This window comes from Leopardus geoffroyi, chromosome E2, assembly GCF_018350155.1.
Source record: "Leopardus geoffroyi isolate Oge1 chromosome E2, O.geoffroyi_Oge1_pat1.0, whole genome shotgun sequence".
NCBI lineage: Eukaryota > Metazoa > Chordata > Mammalia > Carnivora > Felidae > Leopardus > Leopardus geoffroyi.
In genome coordinates this window covers 9,067,280-9,076,650 of record NC_059335.1, presented here as the reverse complement: position 1 = coordinate 9,076,650, position 9,371 = coordinate 9,067,280, and the positions used below count along the sequence as shown (strand labels likewise).

General features: G+C 64.8%; 2 protein-coding genes across 8 annotated transcripts in view; one reads left to right on the top strand and one right to left on the bottom strand.

Annotated features, from left to right (window-relative positions):
- The window catches only part of NTN5 (netrin 5), a 13,144-nt gene continuing 3,773 nt past the window's right edge, over positions 1-9,371 (bottom strand). For 2 of the 7 annotated variants that reach the window (XM_045440656.1, XM_045440653.1), the window contains 6 exons: positions 5,815-6,465; positions 2,877-3,065; positions 2,585-2,734; positions 2,197-2,249; positions 1,896-1,977; positions 1-635 (listed from right to left, as the gene is read on the bottom strand). In XM_045440656.1, the coding sequence (XP_045296612.1) occupies positions 199-635; positions 1,896-1,977; positions 2,197-2,249; positions 2,585-2,734; positions 2,877-3,065; positions 5,815-6,465 (1,562 nt within the window). In that variant the 3' untranslated portion in view covers positions 1-198. The other 5 variants (XM_045440659.1, XM_045440654.1, XM_045440657.1 and 2 more) reach the window with 5 other exon arrangements.
- Positions 8,752-9,371, top strand: part of LOC123578090 (galactoside 2-alpha-L-fucosyltransferase SEC1-like) — a 20,438-nt gene continuing 19,818 nt past the window's right edge. Inside the window, 1 exon segment of the mRNA XM_045440677.1 lies at positions 8,752-8,844. Coding sequence (XP_045296633.1) covers positions 8,775-8,844 — 70 coding nt within the window. The 5' untranslated portion in view covers positions 8,752-8,774.

The window sequence follows — 9,371 nt, the reverse complement described above, 5'->3', positions numbered from 1 at the left end:
TCCCCAAGAGTTGAGACTTTATTTAGGGGACTGGCTGCCCAGATCACAGGCCAAATGTCCTCGCAAGAGGCCAAAAGCCGGGCTCCCGGCCTGCCGCCTGCGCTGAGGGGTCCCTCCAGCCTGGCGCGTGCCAGTGACGTCAGCGGCTCCACGGCGCCTGATTGGCTCGCTGAGGGACGCGCCGTCGAAGTAGAAGGTTCAGCTCGCGGTCGCTCCCAAGTTCCGTCGTCGTCGTCGTCGTCGTCTGCGGAGGCCGAGCAGGTGGGGCTCTAGGGCTCGGGCCCCGGGCTCGAGGTGGGGGGGTCGCAGGCCGCGGCAGCCCCCGGCGCGCTCCTGCAGCTGCAGCCGCCGCAGAGGCCGGGCCCAGCGTGGCCTCCAGGGCAGCGCGACGCCGTGGCGGTCGAGGACCAGGCGCGCGGGGTCGGGGCCGCCGGCCGCGCTGCCCAGCAGCAGGTAGTCGGTGTCGGGCCGCAGGCGCAAGCAGCCGCAGGCCAGGTCGGCGCGGGGGACCCAGGCGTCCTGGCCACCGCGACGCACGGGCCGCGCCCGCTGCTTGTACACGGCCAGCACGCGCACGGCCAGCCGCTGCCACACCGGGCCCGCCGCCTCTGACGCCAGGACCTGGGCGCGGAGAACTGCGGGGAGGGCTGTCGTCAGGCCCGGGCTGCGTGTGGGGGGGAGCCCCTGGGGTGGCGTGGGGTCCGTCTTGGTCGGGGGGGGGGGGGGGGAGGCAGGATCCCCGGGAGGGCTCCCAGGATACCATTAGGAAGGAGAGAGACCTTGAACGTTTGAGGGTGGGCTGTCTGGGGGTCTGGCCCGGCGTGGGGGAGACGACGGTGGGGCTTAGGGAGTGCCAGGTGGGGTTCGAGGGTTGTAACTATGGAGGCCAGACTGAGAGAGGAACCCAGGAGCATGGGACATGCCAGGTGGGGCCCTTTGGGGTTCATACTGGAAGTAGCAGATGCCCGAATTGGGCGTAGGAGAGGACTAAGGGGACCCTACAGTGGGTGTGGCCGGGAACCAGGCAGAAGAGGCAGGTCCAGGGTCTCTAGTGTTGCAGCGTGAAAGATGTCAGAAGCAGAGCCCTTGGGAAAGGGTATTGCTGGGGGGTGGGGGTGGGGGTGGGGGCTCTGGGACGAATTTGGGGCCAGAAGGAGGTCAGAACCTAGAACCTGAGGTCCTACTGGTGGTGATTCAGAAACATGTAATCGCTGAAGGGCCGAGGCGAGACATGTCAGGGGAAGGACTCTGGCTGGCAAGCTAAGTCTATAGAGCAGAAGATCTCTGTGGGAGGTGGGACGAGAAGTTTCCACCTTCCAAGTCCTAGGACACTAGTGGCTAGGACCAGAGGATGATGATCCTCAGGGAGGAGAGGCCTGGGGGGGTCTTACACCATCGAGGAAAGTCATGGGCTGGGCTGAACTCCTGAGTATCTAAGAGATCTCTGAGGTCACGGGGCTGGTGTGGACTGATGGATTATGGCACTTCGGGGTGCGTCTCTGCGAGAGTGGGGCTAGGGCGCGGAATCTAGGACCCCGATGGGAGGCGGAAAGCGTCTAAGATAGGCAAGACCATCCATTCAACCAGTTCCCCTTTCTCCTTCCATCCCCAAGAGGCCAGCTGTCTCCCTCAAAGATGTCCAGCTGAAGGAGATAGCGAAAGTCTAAAGGCCGAGAAGGTGGGGGAAGAGGAGACAGAGGAAGATAGGGAACGCCCCCCACTCCACTGCCCCTGCCCCCCATTTATCTTCTGTCCCGTTAGGTCCTAGATCAGGAAGGGTCCTTTAAGAGCCCCCCGCTTCCCACTAGAGATGAGAACTGGGAAGCCCAGAGAAAAAGGCGGGCATCAGAACACCTGGCCAGCCCCCAGCCTTTTTTTTCCTCCCCAGCACTCACCGTAGTCCTGCTGGCAATACCTCCAAAGGCTCATGTATACCCTGGTGTCCGAGACATTGCAGTAGTTTTGACAGTGAGGGTCTGGGGAGGGTCAGGCCATCTGCAGTGGGCTCCCGAAGCCTGGACCACAGCATTCTACCCCCTGCCCAGCCCCGCATGCCATCTTGACGGACACCGGAGGGGGGCGTGCCCCAACCCTGGGGACTGGGCTCGGTGGGCCACCCCTGGATCCCCCACCTGGGGGCCCAAGCAGCCCATCCCCGATCCCGCTTGCTGCCAGGGTTCTCCACACCAGCCTTACGGAGCTATAAGCGCTAGGGGTAGGAGCAAGGGGGGTCGTCGCCTCTGGAATTCCTGTGAGAGAGGAGAAATTTAACCTTAGGGGTCTCCCCCAACAGGAATCCAGACCCCCCATGTCTATTCCCTTAAGCACCCTTCGCCCTCCTCCAGGACCTGGAGTTGGTCTCTAGTCCCTTCCTCCTTCGGATCCGGGAATCTAGACTCCCAGCCCCCTCCTCCCTGGGGACACAAGAGTCCGGGCTCACGGCTTCCTCCCTCCCAAGACTGAGGGGCCTGGAGTTTGAGGCCCCACCTCCCCCAGGGACCCAGCGTCTGTTGCCCCGCTGGAGATGTGAGAGGTCCCCTTCCCGTCCCACTTAGGACAGGCGGCCCTGCCCCTCATGACTCACGCTGGCAGGGCATCCTGGGAGAGCGGCTCTGCTGGTAGCCAGGACCACAGCGGTTGCACGTCAGGCCGGTGACCCCTAACTTGCAGGAGCACTGCCCGCTGGTCTGGTTGCAGATGCCACCCGTCGCCCCAATAGGGTGACACTGGCAGGCTGCGTGAGGAGAGGGGCCAGGGATCTGGAGTGTCTGGGCCCCGGGTGCTCCTTCCCAATCGCCCAGCCCCCTCCTCCCTCAGACCCAGGAGTCAGGTCCCGCCTGCCTCTCCTCCTAGGCCCCGCTCCAGGCTACACTCACCCCTGCAGGCCTTGCGGCTGGTGATAGGCTGGCCGGGGTCCCTCCAGAACCCCGGGCGGCAGTAGTGACAGTGGCGCCCAGCCGTGTGGTGGCGGCACCGCTCACAGACGCCCCCGCTCCGGCCGCCAGACAGCCTGAACAGCTCCGAGTTGAACCTGCAGCGTCGGGCGTGCTGGTTGCAGGAACAGGCTAGAAAGAGGACGGAGCAGGCGCGCGTCAGGCCCGGCCTTGCTGCTCTGGGCCCCGGGCTCGCTCCCCACTGCCCGCAGGAGAAGAAATAAAGCGCAAGAGCGGGTACAAAGAAGAGATGGCCGGGGGTCCCGGGGTAAGCCTGGCTCCCCGAACCTCCTCGTTCTCATCTTGGGGTGCACTGGACTGAAGTGGGTAACCCCGAGGGGCCCGATGGACCGCCCGAATGTCCCTGAGACGCTGGGGTTCAGCACGGAGCGCTGCGGGCACGGGCTGTGGAGTCAGACCCCGCACGTCCGCTCCCCACTGTGTTCCTGGAGCAAATGACTTTTCTGCAGCTCAGCCTCCTTTGCCGTCAGATGACAGTTCCGATGTCTACTACTTCCGGAGGCTTAAAGGAAACCAAAAGGATGTGAAGCTCTTGACCCGGGGCCTGACCCGGAGCCTGCCCTTGCCTGTGGGGAGTTTCTGCGCGCCCGGTGCTGCACATTTCATTCTCGGAACGGCTCTGTGAGGTTCACGGCTTCCAAAGTAATACAGCTGAGGGGGTGGCAGGGGCAGGGTCGGCACCCAGGCCTTCTGGCTCGAGTCTGTGCACCGCGCAAGCAGGGTCTAGTGTGGCCCGCGCCCCGCGCGAGGATTCTGTGCGGTGTGTGTCTTCCTGGGGGGCTCTGGTCAGGGAGGCAGTGGGCGTCGAACCTTACTGCTTCTCACAGTTACCAGGAAACAGCTTCTCGGGGTGCACCCCCAGGGATCTGTGGTTCTGGCCAGCGAGATGCTGACTCAGGGGTTCACGGGCCGTTCTTTGGAGAGATTTAAGGAGGGGCCTGGGCTGGCAGGGCCCGAGAATGCGGAGAAGCGGTAGGAAGGTCAGGAAACTGAGGCAGCCGTGCGTTCTTGGGAAAATGAGGCCCCTCTCTAAACCGTGGCTTCCTCCCATCCAGTGGGGGACCTCAGTCCTTCTCCCCCAGGGTTTCCATGGGCCTGGAGGCGGCTGGTGCTCTTTAGATTATCAGTGGGAAGAATCTGGCTTTGGATTCCTTCTGACCTGAGGGCGATCACTTCACCTCACTTGCGCCCGGAAAACTCCGGTGACGGGAAGGGGTTCAGATCACCCCTGTCAGTCAAACCCGCGGCTCTGCCACAGGACTTAGTCCCACCCTGTGCGCCCAGACCCTGCTTCCTCACGACACCGTCGGCTTCTTGCCCAGATTCAGAGTGCTGGCGCCACGCTCGGCCTGAGGCCGTGTGGTGACCCTCAGACAGAAGGCCTCCCCTGCTCCCAGGCCCTGTCCGGGCGCAGGACGACCCCTAGCCCGCCCCCAGACAACGTGAGTCTCCCCTCAGGGCTCAGATCTGGCTGGTAGAGCGGAGTGGAGCTTCTTCCCGGGGCCTGGTAACAAACGCACACCATCAGCCAGGGCGGCAGAGGCCGGAGGCAGAAGAGAGGGGGCTGTCTCTGAGGAGGGGCAGCTGGCACGTGGGCAGGGCAGGGCCCAGACCCTGGAATCTCCCGCCTGGAAAAACCCGAGGGAGGGTGGAGGCAGGGAAGGTGTGGAGCAGGCCTGGAGCTTGCCGGGCTAGCCGGATGGCCCGGTGGGTCGCCCGTTATCTAGGAAGGTCTGTCTTCCCGAGTCCAGCCCCAGCACCGCCGCTTGCTAGCATCGAGACTTAAAAGCAAGTGGGGCGGCCCCTCGGGCCCCCACCCTCTTCATCCGGGGAGTGGTAACATTGGCGATTCCGCAGTGAGGTCTTCCTTGGCGCCAGGTACCATATGCTAAGCTTTATTGTAAGGACTCTATGCATATCAACTCATTGGGTTTTCACCACGGCCTGTAGAAGTGCTGTTACCAGCCCCGCTTGACAGGCGGAGGAACCGGAGGCACAGAGAGGTCAGGTCACTTGCCTGTGGTCACACAGCCATGGAGCAGAGGAGCTGGGATTTGAGCCCAGGCCCGCCGGCCCGCCGCTGAGCCCGAGTGCCCATCTGCCACCCTGGGGCACCGAGTGTGACGGCACCTGACAGGAGCCAAGACCCCAGAGCGGGACTTCCCGAGCTCAGATTCCTGGCCCTGCCGCTCCCTAGCTGTGTGTGCTTGGGCAGGGGCCTTCTTCCCCTCCAGCCTCAGCCTCCTCATCCGTGCAAGGGACCCGATGACAAGCCTGCCTGGTACCCAGCAGGCGATGGGTACATATGTGTTCATGAATAAATACTTCCCCCATGTGGTTGGTTTGGTGACTCGGGAAAAGTCCCGCTGCCCTGTTCCCCACGACCATTGGGTAAATATCACCGGAGCACCTGCAGCAGCGGCATCATAACGGTGTGTGGGGCAGAGGCTGGAGAGACTGGAGCCCCCAGTGGGCGGCAGAGAGTGGCAGGCAGGAGGAGCCTGCGGGGTGGGGGGGGTGGGGGGGGCGGGGGCGGCGGGAGGAGCCTGCGGGGGGGGCGGGGGAGGCTGTGGGGGGGCGGGGGCGGGGGAGCCTGTGGGGGGGCGGGGGCGGGGGAGGCTGGGGGGGCGGGCGGAGGAGCCTGTGGGGGGCGGGGGAGGAGCCTGTGGGGGGCGCGGGGGGGGGGGGGGGTAGGCAAAGGAGGGATCAGCTCAGGAGCAGTGGGGCTGAAGCAAGGAGCAAGCCCGGCTGGCAGGGGAGCGAGCACACTGCCCGCAGGGACCAGGGACCGGCTGCTACTGCCAGAGCCTCGGGGGCCGAGTGGTGGGTGGGGGCAGGAGGAGGGGGGCCCAGGACTCACGCAGGCAGGGGTGGGGGTGCTGGGGCGTGGCGGGCCGCCAGGGCCAGTCTCGATGGGACGGGCGGCAGCTCTCGCAGCCTGGGCCGGTGGTGTGGTGGCGGCAGCGGCAGCGGGGCGGCCGGGTGCGGGCAGCGCAGCGGGCAGCGTGGCCGTGGCACTGGCAGCGGCCTCGAACGCCACCTGCCGCCAGCCCCGCCCGGCCCCTGAACTCCACGCGGAGGTGACTGACCACCACGCTGGACTTAGGGCCCGGCGGGGCTCGGAAGGTCACCTTCTCGGGCCCCCCCAAGGCCCCAGGCCAGGCGGGTCTGCGCCACAGTGATCTCCAGGGGCCTCCGGTGGCCCAGGCAGCAGACAGGACCAGGGCCGGGGATCCTGGCGTGCAGAAGCGTAGGCTGACGGACGTCAGGAGGAAGGGACCACCCAGGGCCAGGGTCAGACTCCCGTTGCAGGTGGCCCGGGGGCTGAGGTCCGCCCCCAGGGAGAGGGCACAGGCCTGGGGACAGGAGGCCGCCAGGCCGGCCAGCTGGGTCACCGGTGGGAGGCAGAAGCGGGGACGGCCACCTGGATGGTAACACGGGTCTGCGGTGGCCTGGCTCAGGAGGAGCAAGAGGGCAAAGGTCACGGGCATGGTCCTAGCAGAGCAAGTACCTGGAGAGGAGGAGAGGAGAGGAGTGACCAGGCCGAGGGTCGTCGGTCACCCTCCACCCCCGCTCCCCGCAGGCTCTCTGAGGAACCCTAGCATTCCACCCCCGGCCCTGCCCAAGCCCCCCTGCCCGGCTGCTTCTAAGCGAGGAAAATAGTTCCATCTGGGGAGAATTACTGTTTACATAACCCAAAGGGAAAAGAACGCAAGCAAAATTGAGAATTTTGCCTGAACTAATCCGTAGCTTAACACCCCAGAGCTATCGTCAGTGTCGAGGGGCAGGGGGCCCTGGGGAGAGGGCAGGGGTGGGGACAGAGGGGGAATCCTAGAGAGGGCACCAGGGGGAGGGGCATTGAGAGACAGATGAAACTCAGAGACAAAGGGACAGAGGCACAGACGGCCGAAGACAGGAGGGGACACAAGTGTAAGGGAAGGGCCAGGTGCAGAGAAGGAGCCATGAGGAGAGAGGACCGGACACAAGGGGAGGCCAGAAGGCCCAGATGGAGAGCGGCTGGGCACCCAGATCCACAGGGAATGGAGGGGATAGAGTGCCCAGGAGCCTGGGGCCCAGGGAAGACAGGCAGGCAGACAGGCAGACCTTGAGGCTCGGAGACACCCAGGGAGCAGGAGGAGAGCAGAGAGCAGACAGCCTGGCTTGCCTGGCCCATGGGGGGGGGGGGGGGAGAGAAGAAGGGAGGGGAGGGGGCTGGGGGAGGAGCTCGGCAGGGGATCAGAAGCGGGAGGCCAGGCCCCCAGCCCACGAGGATCAGAGCAGAGGCCCTTTCCCACGTGGGGCCCTAACCTTGTTCTCCACACCCAGGGCACGGAGGGGGATTATCGCCAAACAACCCAGCGGCCTCCACTGCCACCCACCCCCAGCCTCCACCCTGCCTTAACCCTTTCCCACCCAGGTGCCAAGCCCAGAGAAGTATGCTGAGGAACCAGAGGGGGGACACCCGGGGACTAGAAGCCTAGGTCACTCTGGAGCTGAAAAGCGGGGTTAAGAAAGCTGGTGCACGAGTCCCCCTTAGAATTCATGGTGGGAGAACCCTGTACTTGGATTTCTGAGGACTTTCTTATAATCTCAGCCCTCCCTACTCCCGCCTGCCATCCTAGGCTTCAGGGTCTGGAGAGCAGAGCTCCCACATTGTCCGCCTCCCCTAAGGTCCCCAGGTTAGAAAGGGGAACGGATGTGGGGGGTGGCAGGTGCTGAGGAAGCGGGCAGAGAGAGAGGCAGGACAGGGCAGGGCCAGATGCCCAGGCGTCCAAGGGGGCCCGAAGTCCAGACCCTGGGATGGCAAGAGCTGGGAAGGACTCGGGTGCTGAAATGCCCCCCTGGTTTCCTGCTCCAGGGCTGGCAGCCCCTAGTGAGGAACTTCCTCAGGTTTGGGGGGTCTTAGAGCCTTTCTGGGCCCCACAGTCCACGCCCTTAGCTTGCTCCCAGCCTGGGAGTCTGTGAGGCATCTGGGGGTGCAGGTGGGGTCCCATCCTCCCCCAGCCTGCTTTCACAGCCCCGGGTGTCCCCACTACAGTTGCTATGTGCAGAGACCACGTCCCCCTGCCCCAGATGACCGGCGTCACCCTCCGCCCCTCCCGAGGGGCCTGGCGCCATTTTGCTCACTGGCGGCAACGGCATTTTCCCCGTCCGTTACCGCCAGCCTTGTTAAGGGCCTGGCCCCCACCTCCTACCTCTCCTTTCTGACCTGGGTGGTTCATGGGGTACCACTTTCTGGCCCCTAGCACCTTGGACGACCAGGCCGTGAGTCCCCGGTGTTCCTGAGGGGTCCAGAAGCCAGCCCCTGGCCATCTGGGAACCCAGATGTCCAGCCTCTTGTCCCTACCCGTCTGGGAACCGGAACATACCTCCCGCGCCCCCCCCCCCCCGCCATAAGGAGAAAAGCCTAGCTGTGTTCCACCGGACCCACAGTAGGCCCCCCCTAGCTGGGCGGTGTGGGGGTCCGCCTGGAACCCAGGCTACTTTTCCCTGGCTTTTTTGCACACACCCTACCCTTTGCCCCTGATGTTGGCCAAACCTGCATCCAAGAAGAGTGTCCTCTGCGGTGCGTTCCTCCCGTGCTCTCCCGTCCCGCGGGAGCTCAGCGGTGGCCTGGGCTCTCAGGAGTGAGTGCAGAGTGGCTGTCTGTCGCCAGGCCCCAGGCTAGTGGGGGTTCTGGGCGGGAGCTCAGAGCAGAGCCCGCAGAATCCAACACCACCACCGCTCCCCCCAACCTCCCCCCCCCCCGCCCCAATCCCCTTCGCCAACCGCAGCCACGCTCTCCCCACAGGGACCCCAGCCAGCCCGCCACCCAGGACTATGTGGAGCGCCAAGGACATCACCCGAGGGGGACAGCCCCCGGCAGGCTGGCCCGGGAGGCTCAAGGCAGGTAGGATGGGACAGCCGGCCAGGTGGGCTTTCCCGGGTCTCGGGTCCCCACCGCACTCACACTTAGACCCCTGCCCCAGGACTCCCAAGGGCAGGCAGTCCGCTGGGCTGAGCCCACCACGTGGTGGTGCAATCGATGGGGAAGGGAAGGGGCTGATGGCCAGGCGGCTTCAGGGCAGCCCCTGGCCCACACTGAAGGGGGACCCCCAGCCAGAGCCTCCACCCCTCTGGAACCTTCTGTCAGCTGTGGGTGAACTGAGGATGAAGGTCAGTCACTTTCAAACCCCAAAAATCGATGCTTTGGGGGGGATCTGGACAGCCACCGGGAAACCCAAAGAATTGGGCCGCTTTCTGAGATGGTGGGTGGGGAAGGAGGAGAGGGGATAAGAGTCCCTCGACCTAGGACCTGGCAACCTGGCGTTGGAGGGAGGAAGCAGGGACCCCAGCTCAAAGCCAGAAAGGCCTTTCCTGTGAGGCCTCAACACTTTACTCACAGAAATTGTCATGCTGATGTGACTAGAAAAATAA